This window comes from Eimeria acervulina, genomic scaffold (genome assembly GCF_000499425.1).
Source record: "Eimeria acervulina Houghton genomic scaffold, Eah_scaff921, whole genome shotgun sequence".
Classification (NCBI taxonomy): Eukaryota; Apicomplexa; class Conoidasida; order Eucoccidiorida; family Eimeriidae; genus Eimeria; species Eimeria acervulina.
Genome location: NW_013547076.1, coordinates 1 through 13,192, shown reverse-complemented (window position 1 = coordinate 13,192; position 13,192 = coordinate 1). Strand labels below are relative to the sequence as shown.

Genomic DNA, 13,192 nt, shown 5'->3' with positions numbered 1-13,192 from the left:
TAAAACTTCATAAACCCTCATAAACCCTCATAAACCCTCATAAACCCTCATAAACCCTCATAAACCCTTATAAACCCTCTTCAAAAGCCCTCATACACCCTCATAGGCCCTATTCATAAACCCTCGTAAAGCTTCTTTAAAAACCCTCATAAACCCTCATAAACCCTCATAAACCCTAATGTAAACCCGCATAAACCCTAAACCTCAAACCCTTATTAGCAGCCCAAACCTGAGCCTCTCTCCACACCCACCACTTTCTAAGCCAAAGGCATACTTAGGGTTTAGGGTTTAGGGTTTAGGGTTTAGGGTCTGCATATAAAGGAATACACAGGGTAATGAAGCTTTCCTGCGTCTCCGTATGCACCATCGAGCCTCTGACTGGAGTTTAAGTTCAGGGTTTTAGGGTTTAGGGTTTTAGGGTTGGCGGTCCCGATGAGACTTTAGAATTTAGGGTTTAGGGTTTAGGGTTTAGGGTTTAGGGTTTAGGGTTTGGCGTTTCAGGTTGGAGACTTTGGTTTGACTCGTCCAGTGAGACAGCAGCAGCCTGCAGCTGAACAAGAGGGGGGCTCCCCTCTTGGGGGCCCCCCTCTTGGGGGCCCCCTTGCAGGGGGCCCCCCTCTTGGGGGGCCCCCTGGGGGCCCCCAACCCCCTTTGGGGGCCCCTATGTTTGGCCAGTTGTTGAATAATTCGCTGAGCAAAGGCGTGGGGACGGTGCACTATATGGCTCCTGAGCAAGCTAACAGCACCCAGTAAAACCCTAAACCCTAAACCCTAAACCCTAAACCCTAAACCCTAAGGTATAGAGAAGGGTTTGGTTGTGACGTAGGTATATTCACAGGTTTATTTGAGTATAGATGGTAGGTGTAAGGTTTAGGGTTTACGGGTATTGGAGCGAAAATGTTGAAACCCAAACAAGCTCAAGCGTTAAGGGTTTAGGGTTTAGGGTTTAGGGTTTAGGGTTTGGTGCATGCAGGTACGGGCAAAGCGCCGACATATTTTCTTTAGGGGTTTGTATATTTGAGCTCTGGGCTGTCCCCTTTCCTACAGCAATGGAGAGGTCTTTAGTATTAGGGGCCTTATCGCACCAAAGCAGCACTTGGCTGCTGCAGCAGCGGTTGCTGCTGCAGCAGCAGCTGCTGCTGCAGCAGCTGCAGCAGGAGGAGGAAGAAGACCAAGAGGAGGGTGCGCTGGAGGCAGAGCAGCAACAGCAGCAGCAGCAGGAAGAGGAGGGGCTCCTCGAACAAGACGAACAACAGCAGCAGAAGGAGCAGCAGCAGAAGCAGCAGCAGCTACATGAGCAGCAATTACTGCTGGAGGAGATGGATTTGTTGAAGCGGCAGCAGCGTCAGCAGCAGAAGCAGAAGAAAGCCCGTGACAAGCAGGAGCGTGCTGCAGGGCGTGCAAGAGCAGCAGCAGCAGCAGCAGCAGCAGCGGGAGCAGCAGCAGCAGCAGCAGCAGGAGAAGAAGAAGAGGCGTTCGATCTCCTAGGATTCTTATCTTGCTATGTCCCCAGAGTCGTTGCTTTGCTGCTAACCCCGCTGCTGCAGCACAACCCTAATAATAGGCCGGAAGCTCGAGATGTTTTAGCTGCCGACTTTTTTCTTTCGCCGCCTTCACGAGAATTAATATTACCTTTCTATGCAGCAGCGCTTAAAGGCCTGGCTAAACCCCAGCAAAGCATTAACCTCTTTAAAGACCCTGAAACCATCTCCCCCTTCACACCCGTAAACCCTAAACCCTAAACCCTAAACCCTAAACACTTTTCTTTAATCATACACCCTTAACACTATTCTTTTACCATTGTTTTAAACCCTAATCTTAAATCATAGTCTTAAACCCTAATCTTAAACCCTAATAAAAACCCTTATTAACCTTAGCAAACTTTAATAAACCCTCGACAAAGCTATTAAACACTTATAAAACCCTCATTAGCCCTAATAAACCCTGATAAACCCTATTGTTCCTACCAAGCCCTATTAAACCCTCATTAACCCTAATAAACCCTAATAAACCCTAATAAACCCTAATAAACCCTTAAAAAGCTCTCATAAACCCTACACGCCCCCACGCTGCTGCTGTATTTCAAGCACAAGTACAAAAATCCTAACAGTCAATGCCTACGGTCTAGGGTTTAGGGTTTAGGGTTTAGGGTTTAGGGTTTGTGGGTCAGGTGCTTCACCTGCTGCGCGAGTCTCCCTTTGGGCCAGAGGCTGTGCAGACAGTCGCCCATTTGCTGCGGCAGGCGGTGCCTCTTCAAAGGGTTATTGATTTTTATTCATTTGAGTCTTATAAACTCACCCTCGTAAACCCTAAACCCTAAACCCTAAACCCTAAAGACACCGAAGCAGTGGTAGCCCGCTCTCGCCTTTCTTTTTCTTCTCGCCAGCAACCCTCGCTGCGTCTGTTGCGTGTGTTGTTGCTGCTCTTGCTGCTGATGCTGCTACAACACCACCAGCAGCCGCAGCAGCAGCAACTGCAGCAGCAACAGCACCAGTAGCACCAGCAGCATAGCAGCAACAGCAGCAGCAGCAGCAGCAGCACAGCAGCAACAGCAGCAGCAGCAGCAGCAGCAGCATAGCAGCAACAGCAGCAGCAGCAGCAGCACTTGATGTTGTGCTTGTGTATGTTTCAGCCTGGGGGGCCTCAAGCAGTGCAGCTGCGGCAGTGTCTATTGGATTTGCTGCTGCAGCATGCGCAGCAGCTGCTGCAGCAGCGGGGGGCCCCCTTAAAGCAGTTTCCTGTGCTGCTGCCTTGTGGAGCTCAAGCCCCTAAACCCCTCGCTCACATGCAAAGCTGTTTAAAGCTGCAGCAGCAGCTGCTGCTGCTGCTTCTCAACCAACGCGCGTCTTCCCGAGGTCCCTAAACCCTAAACCCTAAACCCTAAACCCTTTTCCGTAGTTGTTCTCAGGCAATAGACTGTCTCTGCACAAGCGAGGGGGTTTAAGGTTTAGAGGTTTAGCACTTAAGCCTATAGGGTTTAGGGTTTAGGGTTTAGGGTTTAGGGTTTAGGGTTTGTGCAGGTGAAGACCGCAAGGAGACATCTACTGGAGGGACGTTACGTGGATATCCTCCGCCGCGTTTATCTGCTGCTGCTTCTGCTGCTCTTTGTCTGTCTGCTGGGGTTTTTAGACCCCTTGAAGTGCCGCTGCTGCGGCCTGCTGCAGCGCCTACTGGGCCTCCACAGACACGCAGCAGCAGCGCTAGCAGCAGCAGCAGCAGCAACAGCGCTAGCAGCAGCAACAGCAGCAGCAGCAAGGCGGGGAGGGAGCTGCAGCAGCTACCAGACCTCTTCATTCCTTATAACTGTCTTTCTCTTTATGCTGGAGTTGCAATCAGCGACCTTCATGCTGCTGCTGCTGGTGCTGCTGCTGACGTTGCAGCCAGTGCAGCAGAGACAGCAGCAGCAGCAGCAGCTGCTGCTGCTGCTGCGGAGATGCAGGCTGAATCCTGCGCAGCTGCTGCTGCTGCCGCTGCTGCACCGCCCCAAGAGTCCCTTGGGGCGCACCCACCTGAAGGTAGCAGCAGCAGCAGCAGGAACAGCAACAGCAACAGCAACAGCAGCAGCAGGAGCAACAGCAGCAGCAACAGCAGCAGCAGCAACAGCAACAAGCCCCAGGTTCCGCTAGATGTGCACTCTACGGAGGAAGCAGCGAGTGCAGCAGCAGCGAGTGCAGCTGCAGCTGCAGCAGCAAGCGCAGCAGCTGCAGCAACAGCAGAAACCGCAGCAGCAGCAGCAAACAGAGAAGCAGCACTTGGTTTGTGTCTACCTGGTGCGGTGTATAGGCTGCTGGGTGCTGCAGCGACTCCTATGCTGCTACCCTATGCAGTGCTTCCAGCAGCAGCAGCAGCAGCACAAGCAGCAGCAACAACAGCGCCCCCCAGCAGCAGATGCCCTGTGCAGAAGGCCTGCTACATAGGTTGCAGCTACCGCAGCAGCAGGAAGCAGCCGCTGCAGCAGCAACCTGAAGCATCCTTATCTTGCGTTTATTTGCTGCTGCTGCATATACCCTCATTGAGGGTGTGGGCCTCCTCGCTAGAGTTTTCATCAGGTGTATTGGCTGCTTATTTTGAGGCTGATGCTGCTGCTGCTGCAGCAGATATCTTAGCCCCTGCTGCTGCTGCTGCTGCTGCTGCAGCAAAAGAACCCCACGAACACTTCGCACTCATCTGGACATGCTCTGCATTCCTCCCTGTCATACTCGAATTCGCCTTTGACGTAAACCCTAAACCCTAAACCCTAAACCCTAAACCCTTCGTGGCTTTCACGTCTAGATCCAGGCCTCTCTCACTGTCTGTCTGCCCTTGACTATATCTTTTCTGCGCCTAGGGTTTAGGGTTTAGGGTTTAGGGTTTAGGGTTTAGGGTTTAGGGTTTAGGGTTTGGGGTGTGAGCAGGTGCCGCCTGAGTCGGTGCTGTCTCTGGATGGGTGGCTGCGAGCTGCTGCTGCTGGGGGGTTGCTGACAGAAGATTTGCTGCTGCAGCAGCTGCAAGCAATAGAAGCAACACGGTTGAGCGCCCCTTTGGAGGCCCCTTCAGAGGAGCTGCAGGAGCAGCAGGAGCAGGAGCAGGAGCAGCAGCAGCAGCAGCAGCAGCAGCAAACGGCGAAGAGGTTGGTGGATCTAGAACCGTCCCCTGAACTCAGAAGCAGATGCAGCAGACTCTGGAACCTGCTCACTCTCCCTTAGTAAGTGTCCTAGGGTTTAGGGTTTAGGGTTTAGGGTTTAGGGTTAGAGGTGCGTGCAGCAACACCCCATCTACGGGCTTTGTTTTTTCTCTGTGTAATTGCCTTCACGTTCACCATATAAGCCAAATAGGGTTTAGGGTTTAGGGTTTAGGGTTTGAGGTGTATGCTGCAGCGAAAATGCTGCGGAGTTCGTTTCGCATGCAAGGCTTTTGCTGCGACAGCAGGAAGTAGAAGAGCTGTCTATGGCTTCATCTGCTGCTGCTGCTGCTGCTGATGGTGATGGTGATGCTGCTGAAGAAGACTTGGGGGGGGTGCCGCTGCAGCAGTGCGTGGAGGAGCAGCTGCAACGGCTGCTGCTGCTGCAGCATTTGCTGCAGGAGATAGAGGGCTTCCAGCAGCAGCAGCAGCTGCACTTCGAGTTGCTGCTGCCGGTTGATCGCAGCAGCTACAACTCAGGCTTCTTTTTCTGTATTCTGGGGTCCACGCTGCAGCAGCAGCAGCAGCAGCAGCAATCCACCAAGCAGCAGCAGCAGCAGCAGCACAAGCAGCAACAGCTCCACAACAGACTGCACCAGCAATTGCACCAGCAGCAGCAGCAGCAGCAACAGCAGCAGCAGCAGCAAACGAAATTTAGAGAGGTTCTCGCTGTGGGTGGGAGGAGTGATGGGTTAATACGCCAAGCAGAAGATCATGATGGGCCAGCAGCAGCAGCAGCAGCAGCTGCTGCTGCTGCTGCTATTAGCGTAGAGGTCGACATCGACTGTCTCTGTTCGCGGCTGCTGCAAATCCAGCAGCAGCATCTTGACTCCCCTGCAGCAGCGGCAGCTGCTGCTGCTGCTGCTGCAGCGCTCACGCCAGTCTGGAGCGAATCCAGCAGCAGCAGCAGCGCCAGCAGCAGCAACAGCAGCAGCGCCAGCAGCAGCAAACGCGGCAGCGCCGACACAGCGAGCAGCAGCAGCAGCAGCAGTGCGAGTAGCAGCACTAGCAGCAGCAGCAGCAGCAGCCACTGCATGGGTAACAACAGCAGCAGCAGCAGCATCCAAGATGTTGCTGCTGGCTGGGCCCTGCCTCAAGTGCTGCTGTGCGTGCAGCAGCAGCAGCAGCAGCAGCAGCAGCAGCAACCGCTGCTGTTGCATGCAGCATTTCATTTGCGTGCGTTGCTGCTGAAGCACGGACTGAAGGTAAACCCTAAACCCTAAACCCTAGCAAACTCTAAACCCTCGTAAACCCTCGTTGCCCCTAAACCCTAGTAATAAACCCCTGTATACCCTCGTAACTGTAAACCCTAGAAAAAACCCACGTAAACCCTCGTAAACCCTAAACCCTAAACCCTAAACCCTAATTGTGTTTTCAGTGTGAGATCCGACAAATGCCTGTTGGAGAGGCTCGAAGGCTGCGGAAAACCCTAAAAAGATCGGGGGGTCCTCGCGGGTGTATGCGGGGCTTGCACTGGCTGGTGTCTCTTACAGCAGCAGCAACTCCTGCTGCTGCTGCTGCTGCTGCTGCTGCTGCAGCAACCGGAGCAGCAGCAAGTACAGCAGACGCCCAACAAGCCGTCTCCTTCCAAGTTGAAAATCTACACGTGGATCAGTGGACTCGGGTAACAAACCCTAAACCCTAAACCCTAAAACACAAACCCTAAACCCTAAACCACAAACCCTAAACCCTAAACCCTAGAGATGATTCCCCACCTCTTGGAGGTCCTTTCAGAAGAGCAAACGTTAGACCTTGTAAACCCCTCGGTTGAGGGTTTGAGGGCAGCTGGGTGTTCGGGTAAGGGTTTGACCGGGAGGCTGAGGGTTTAGGGTTTAGGGTTTAGGGTTTAGGCGATGTTCAGGAGTTCAGCCGCATAGAAGAAGTTCTCGTGTTTCTCCTTTCGAAGTCTTCAACTGTCTGAGGCGAGAAGGCAGGGCCCCCAAAGTGTGGGGTGTATATAAACCCTAAACCCTAAACCCTAAACCCTAATCCTTTCGCCAGACACCCTTGGCCCTAACCAGGCCGGGTAGTGCTTTTATCGAGCTTAGGGTTTAGGGGTTTTAGGTGGAGGCTTTCGAGGGTTTAGGGTTTGAGGTTTGGGGTTTAGGACCCAAACCACTCTCGCAAACCCTAAACCCTAAACCCTAAACCCTAAACCCTCATCACTTGCCTAAGCAAAAGTTTCTCTGAACGATCTCTACGGCCTCCTTTGCCTTCCACTTAATGCCAGTCAACTTCCCCAGCAAACGCAACGCAAAGCTGCACGCAAACCCTAAACCCTAAACCCTAAACCCTCATCTAGGCAGCACAAGAGAGTTGCTGCTGCTGCGGAGAAAGATGAAGACAAAGACAATCAGAGACAAATAAATATAAATATATATATATATATATATATTATGTATATAATATATATATAATATATATATAAACAAAGACAGATAAAGATGAAGACAGATAAAGACAAAGAGACAGAGAGATGATAAAGAGACACAAAAAAGTATGTGGGGTTTATTTATATAGGGTTTGCGGTTTCGAATACATCATAGGGTTTAGGGTTTAGGGTTTAGGGTTTAGGGTTTAGGGTTTACTTGAGGTCTTCTACTTTCTCTTCAAAGGCCTCCTCAATGCCTAAAAAGTGCTGCAGAGTTTCCGCCAACTGCTGCAGCAAAATGCGCTCGCTTTGCAAACAAAACAAAGCCTCTTCCCCGCTGCTGCTGCTGCTGCTGCTGCTGCTGCTGCTGTTGCTGCTGCCGTTGCTGCTGCTGCTGCTGCTGCTGCTGATGGAGTGAATAGAGAGCAGCAGCTGCTGCAGGTTAAGAGCTGAGAGACAAGAGATTGGCAGCACTCGCGGCTGGCTGTTTAATCCCTCATCGAAGCAAACATTAAAATTAAAAACAGAAGACAGCGCACAACTGGGCAGCAAATCATCTATACTATTATCCAGACGCTGCAGCAAATTGCCCGCTGCTGCTACTGCTGCTTCCTCCTGCTCCTGTTGCTGCTGCTGCTGCTGCTGCTGTTGCTGCTGCTGTTGTTGTTGCTGCTGCTGCTGCTGATTGTTCATATCACCAGTATGATGCTGACCTCCGCCCACACCCTTAGGAGTGTTGCTACGTTCCCAGCTGCTGTTGCTGCTGCTGCTGCTGTTGCTGCTGCTGCTGCTGTCTGGGTGCTGCTGCTTCGGAAGCAGCAGATCTGTTTTGTTTACTGCAATAAGGATGTGAGGTTTTTGTTGTGTGTCTCCTCTGCTGCTAAATATGTCTTTTAAGGTCCCCCCTAGCTGCTGCAGCTGCTGCTGCAGATGCTGCAGCTGGGCCTCTTGCTGCTGCTGCTGGGTCAGTTGCTGCTGCTGCTGCTCCTGCGCTGCCAAGAGCAGCAGCAGCACATCGCTCTCTCGTGCTGCTGCTACAGCGCGCCTCATGCCTTCTATCTCCACAGGACTCACCCTTTCAACAGCAGCATCAGCAGCAGCAGCATCAGCAGCAGCAGCAGCAGCAGCAGCAGGAGGCCTTAACCCCGCGCAGTCTGTGAGCTGCAGCTTGAAGAGGCCCTTGCCTCCTCTGCTGCAGCAAATAGAGCAGCATAATAAATCGCGAGTGGTGCCCGCCTCATCAGAGACAATTGCTGCTTCTCTTCCTACCAGCAAGTTGTATAAGCTGCTCTTCCCTGAAGCAAGCAAAACAACGAGGGTTTAGGGTTTAGGGTTTAGGGTTTAGGGTTAGTGGGGTGTGTACGATGCCAGGGTCTTCGCTGCAAGGGCCCATAAAAAGAAGATGAGGGTTTAAAAGTGCAATTATTCAGCCTTAGGCCTTTCTTGAGGGTTTAGGGTTTAGGGTTTAGGGTTTAGGGTTTAGCAGCACCTGCATTGGGGGCCCCTAGAAGGACGAGTTTGAGTCCGTCTTCGATTTGCGTTTGTGCGTTTAATTTATTGATTTCATTTTGTAGTTCCTGTAAGACAGCAGCAGCAGCAGGGTTAGCTGCTGCTGCTGCTGCAGCAGCAGCAGCAGCATCAGTCTGCTGCGGGTCGTCACTTATTGCAAGAGAAGCCTCAAGGGCCCCCAGGGCCCCCCCTAAAACTGTTCGCCACCTTCTTAGGGCCTCCTGACGTTGGGGGGCCCCCACTAGGCGTCTCACAGCGCTAGACAGCTGCTCAGAACCTCCCGCCTAAACGCAAACCCTAAACCCTAAACCCTAAACCCTAAACCCTAAACCCTCAACCCTAGGATTCGCAACAAGACGAAACACGTGGACTTAGAAGCAGACGCACCCCCAATGTGGAAACATATTAGAATTAAGGGTTTAGGGTTTAGGGCTTAGGGTTTAGGGTTTAGGGTTTAGGGTTTAGGGTTTACATTCAAGACAGCCCCAAGTGCATGCAGCTGATGCACATTCTTCTTCCCATTTAAAAACGAACGCAGAGCAAACTCTCCTGGCCTCGCTAAGCGAATAGAAGGGTTCAGGGGGGCCCCCTTGGGGGCCCCCCTAGCAGCAGCGGCGCTGCTGCAGCAGATGCAGGTTGCTGCTGCGGCCTTGCCTGTCGCCTGCAGCGGCTCCTGCTGCTGCTGTTGTTGCTGTTGCTGTTGCTGTTGCTGCTGCTGCTGTTTTTCTGCAACAAATCTGTTCAGAAGAAGACTAAAGAGCCGCTGCGAGCAGCAGCATTTCCTTTGTTGTTGCTGGTGCTGCTGTTGCTGCAGCAACATTAGTTGCTGCTGCTGCTGCTGTTGCTGCTGCTGCTGCTGACGCCAGCTAAACTCTAGGGGTAGTTTGCTGCTGTCTGTCTGCAGCAAGTGTCTGTATATATCCCCCAGGTGCCGCAACAGCAATTCTTCTTTTTTGTTTACAGAGCTGCCTATACACCGTAAACCCCCAGCAGCAGCAGCAGACAAAAGTTGTTGCTTCTCAAAGAAATCAAACAAAACAGATAAAGTACCTAAACCCCCATGCGAATGAATCTCAGCCACATCCTCTCCTGTACACACAAACCCTAAACCCTAAACCCTAAACCCTAAACCCTAAAACCGTAAAAACCCTACACCCTATTTTCCCGGCTCTCAAGGCCGCTCATGTTGCGGCCAAACCCCGTAAGCACCCTCTCTTCTTGTCGCATCCAGAGCTCAGGGTTTAGGGTTTAGGGTTTAGGGTTTAGGGTTTACCAGTGGCTGACTTGGGTCCCTTAAAGAAGAGGAGCAGCGCCTCATCCATTGCCTCTCCCTCATTAAATAGATTCCAAATAGGCGATATAAACACCCGCCCAGCAGCAGGAACAGCAGGCAGCAGCAAAGACTTGCAGCAGCAGCAGCTACTGCTGTTGCTGCTGCTGCTGCTGTTGGCGCTGCTGTTGCTGCTGCTGTTGCTGCTGCTGCTGCTGCTGCATGTAGGAGAGGGATGCACAGGGCAAGGATCGAGGTGGGCGCTACAGCGCTCACACTCTCTAATGTGCTGCAGCATCTGCTGCAACTGCTGCTGAGGCAACAGCAGCAGCTGCAGCACGAAAGCAGCAAGAGGGCCGCTGACCCTCCAAACAGCCACCGCAGAGGCACCCTGAGCTGCAGCAGCAGCAGCAGTAGGACAGTTGCTTCTGCTGCTCAACGCGTATATTGTAGAGCCGTCAGCAGCAGCAAACAGATCCTCGTACTGCTGCTCCTCTTGCTGCTCCTCCTCCTCCTCCTCTCCCTGGTGCTGCTGCTTCTGCTGCTGCAGGTGCAGTTGCCTCTGTTGACCCGGCGGGGCCTCTGCTGCTCGAGGCACCTCATCAGCCCGCGAAGCTGCTGCTGCTGCTGCTGCTGTTGCAGTTGCTACCCTTGCTGCTGCTCTTGCTGCTGCTGGGGATCGAAAAGAAGCCCGAGACAACTCGATCCCGATCCCACCGCATGGCCTTTGGAGCCGGTAAGAGAAGCACACAGGAAATTTGCTGCTGCTGCTGCTGCTGTCGCTGCAATTAGTGTTGCAGCTAGGGGGGAGATGAGGCGAGTAAGTGCTGCACAGGGCGGAAGGGAGGATCAAAGGCAGCAACAGCAGCAGCTGCTGCACATGACGCAACAAGATAGAGCTTAGCATGCTTGCTGCTACTGCTGCTGCTGCTCCTGCTCCTACCTCCTCCAGCTGCTGCTGCTGCAGCTGCTGCTGGAGGGAAGCCGGGCAGCCCTGTAGAGCATATTTACATTATCTGCTAATGAGGCCCCTTTAGAGGGATAGAAAAGTTAATATGAGTGCTGAGGCTATGCATATTGTGAAGATAAAACAAATGAAGGAAGCAGCAGCAAGTAGAGAGAGAGAAATGAAGTACAGTGCAGAGGGGCCCCTTGGGGGCCCTCTGCTGCCGATGATGATGATGGATCGTAGAGCTGCTGTCTGTTGTTGAGTCTTTGTTGTTTGTATTTTATTAAATTAAATATTATTAAATAATAGAGGGAGATTAAATTGCTATTATACTGCTCATTCTTTACGCAGATACACCCGAGGCTTCTACCCTGGGGCCCGACACCAAGTGTGAAGCGGACTGGCAGCACGAGAGGCTGCTGCTGAGGCCTCTAGAGAGGAAGAGGAGAGGCTAGCAGTCTGGTTTTTTTGTTTGTTTGCTAAAATGCATTCCTAGCAGTAAGAAGGAAGTTAAGCTGTTATTTTTTAATCGAAAATAACAGCAGAAGCAGAGAGAGAGAGTGGAAGAGAGCCGCCTCTTTATCAGGAAAGGCCGCACGAGGCGCCACCCACCGCTCGCTCTCCTTGCATTTATATTTCTTGTTTCTTTTCGTCTAATCCAAAGTGGTAGATTATTCTTTGAGTCTTTTCTTTGCTTTGCTGCTAGGAGGGAAGCAAATATACCTTCTGGTTCTGCCTCGGGGAGGCTGTCGACAGGGAGGCGCCCAGGCCCCACGACAAGGGTTTTCTTGTTCGGTGTTGGCGTTCCTTCTTTTGTTGTTGCGAGCTATTTATTTTTTATTTTTGTTTTAATTCGAGCATTTCCTCTTCATCTGCTTCTTATACACCGGAGGGACAGTCGATCCCCACCCTACTGCATGTGGCAATGGCTCCGCGTCTATCCGTTCTTTTCGTTGCTTTAGGGCTGCTGCTGCTGCCTCTGAGGGGGCCCCTAGAGGGGGATTCTTCTCTGTTTGTTGCAGCAGCAGACAGCAGCAATGGAGACGGCGGAGGGGGAGGGGCTTCTGGAGGATCAGGGTCAGGCTCGTCGGGATCGGGTTCGGGTTCGGGATCGGGATCGGGTTCCGGCTCGGGGAAGGACGGCGAAGGCGACTCCAGCTCCGGCGACGAGTCTAAAGACCCCTCCAAGAGGAAAAAGAGAGTCTGTCTCATAATTAAACCCACTACACAATGAAAGCACACCCTGAACAAGCATAGATTGCACATAAACAACGAACTATCTATTCACAACATGCATGCAGTAGCCGGTATTTGCTGCACGTCTTCGTCTTTATTTGTGTGCATGGCTTTGTGTTTATTTAGAAATTTGTTTTTTCTCGCTCTCTTTACTTCATTCAGTGTACTTAAAGTTTGACTTCTTATTGAGTACTTATTATCGAGTAAAATAATTATTTATTATTTTATTTAATAATAATAGAATAAATTACTTTATTATTTATTTCCTTGCGAAGTTTCGCTGCATTTGATTTATTATTAGGACGGCCCTCCTCAGAATCGGCCGCCTGTCTCGAGGCCTCCCCCGCGTCAGCCACCAAGAGATAAGGGTATAGGACCTGCATTACCACTTCTTTGGAATGCAGCTGCGAATACATCGGTATGTTGTTTATTAGATATGTGCAGATATTTGTTTGTTAAGAATATATTCAGTCATATGTACAGATATTGGTTTGTTAATATTCAGTTGTTGCTGCTTGATTTCTTCTTCCTTCTCATCTCTTATCTTGCGAATTCTGCTTCTTATTCTTATGCTTGCTTACTGTCTACCGCATTTCTTCTCCTATTGCTGCTTTGCTCTGTTTCTTTGTTGTTTAATTCAGGCCGCTTCAGACGAAACAACGGATATGGAGGATTATAACGCAGCGCTTTCCCGGATATTTGAGAAGCGAATGGCATTTCAGTGAGCCTTATATCTTTTTGTGTTGTGTATTGATGTTTGTTTTTGTTTTCTTGTATTATTATTTAGTGTTTCCTGCTTTGCTTTTGCTTCTCCCTTCAACAGGCCACGCTACAGAGGCGCACTGGAGGATATTAACGAGGCATTGGCTCAAGATGTCCTTCAGACGAACACAAAGATGTCAGCAAGTGAGCGTCAAAAAATTCTCTATAGTATAGGTGGGAGAGGCACTTACCTTGAAGTACCCCAGTTGCTAAAAGAGCTTCGAGAGGAAGCAGATCATCCGGTAGAGGAGAGGCTTCGTATTCAAGGGCTACATCGTCAAAGGCGACGAGGCATTCCTATTAATGTTGACGATCTAAAGAAGAGGCCGTTTGTTCGTAGAACATTTACTGGGCCAGTTACCACAGTTGACTACGAACCGGAACTCACCGATGCAGAAATTCATCAGAGGCAGAGCGGTGTTAATGGATGGCTTC

At 51.2% G+C, this 13,192-nt stretch overlaps 3 protein-coding genes across 3 annotated transcripts; 2 read left to right on the top strand and 1 right to left on the bottom strand.

The window, feature by feature from the left end:
- Positions 1-335: 335 nt before the first annotated feature.
- EAH_00052140 (Wee kinase, putative) lies at positions 336-6,581 on the top strand (the record flags this gene model as incomplete). The annotated part of the gene is made up of 9 exons (XM_013391173.1): positions 336-356; positions 502-749; positions 974-1,724; positions 2,171-2,302; positions 2,633-2,795; positions 3,021-4,216; positions 4,395-4,684; positions 4,857-5,865; positions 6,522-6,581. 9 exons carry the CDS (start codon positions 336-338, stop codon positions 6,579-6,581), a joined length of 3,870 nt encoding a protein of 1,289 aa, XP_013246627.1.
- Positions 6,582-6,822: 241 nt separating this feature from the next.
- EAH_00052130 (hypothetical protein, conserved) lies at positions 6,823-10,717 on the bottom strand (the record flags this gene model as incomplete). The annotated part of the gene is made up of 5 exons (XM_013391172.1): positions 6,823-6,919; positions 7,249-8,326; positions 8,521-8,824; positions 9,013-9,629; positions 9,814-10,717. 5 exons carry the CDS (start codon positions 10,715-10,717, stop codon positions 6,823-6,825), a joined length of 3,000 nt encoding a protein of 999 aa, XP_013246626.1.
- Positions 10,718-11,684: 967 nt separating this feature from the next.
- Positions 11,685-13,192, top strand: EAH_00052120 (hypothetical protein; the record flags this gene model as incomplete). Its single annotated transcript, XM_013391171.1, has 4 exons — positions 11,685-11,960; positions 12,297-12,413; positions 12,637-12,716; positions 12,819-13,192. Coding segments are annotated over 4 exons (847 nt in total), but the record flags the coding sequence as incomplete, so codon positions are not given.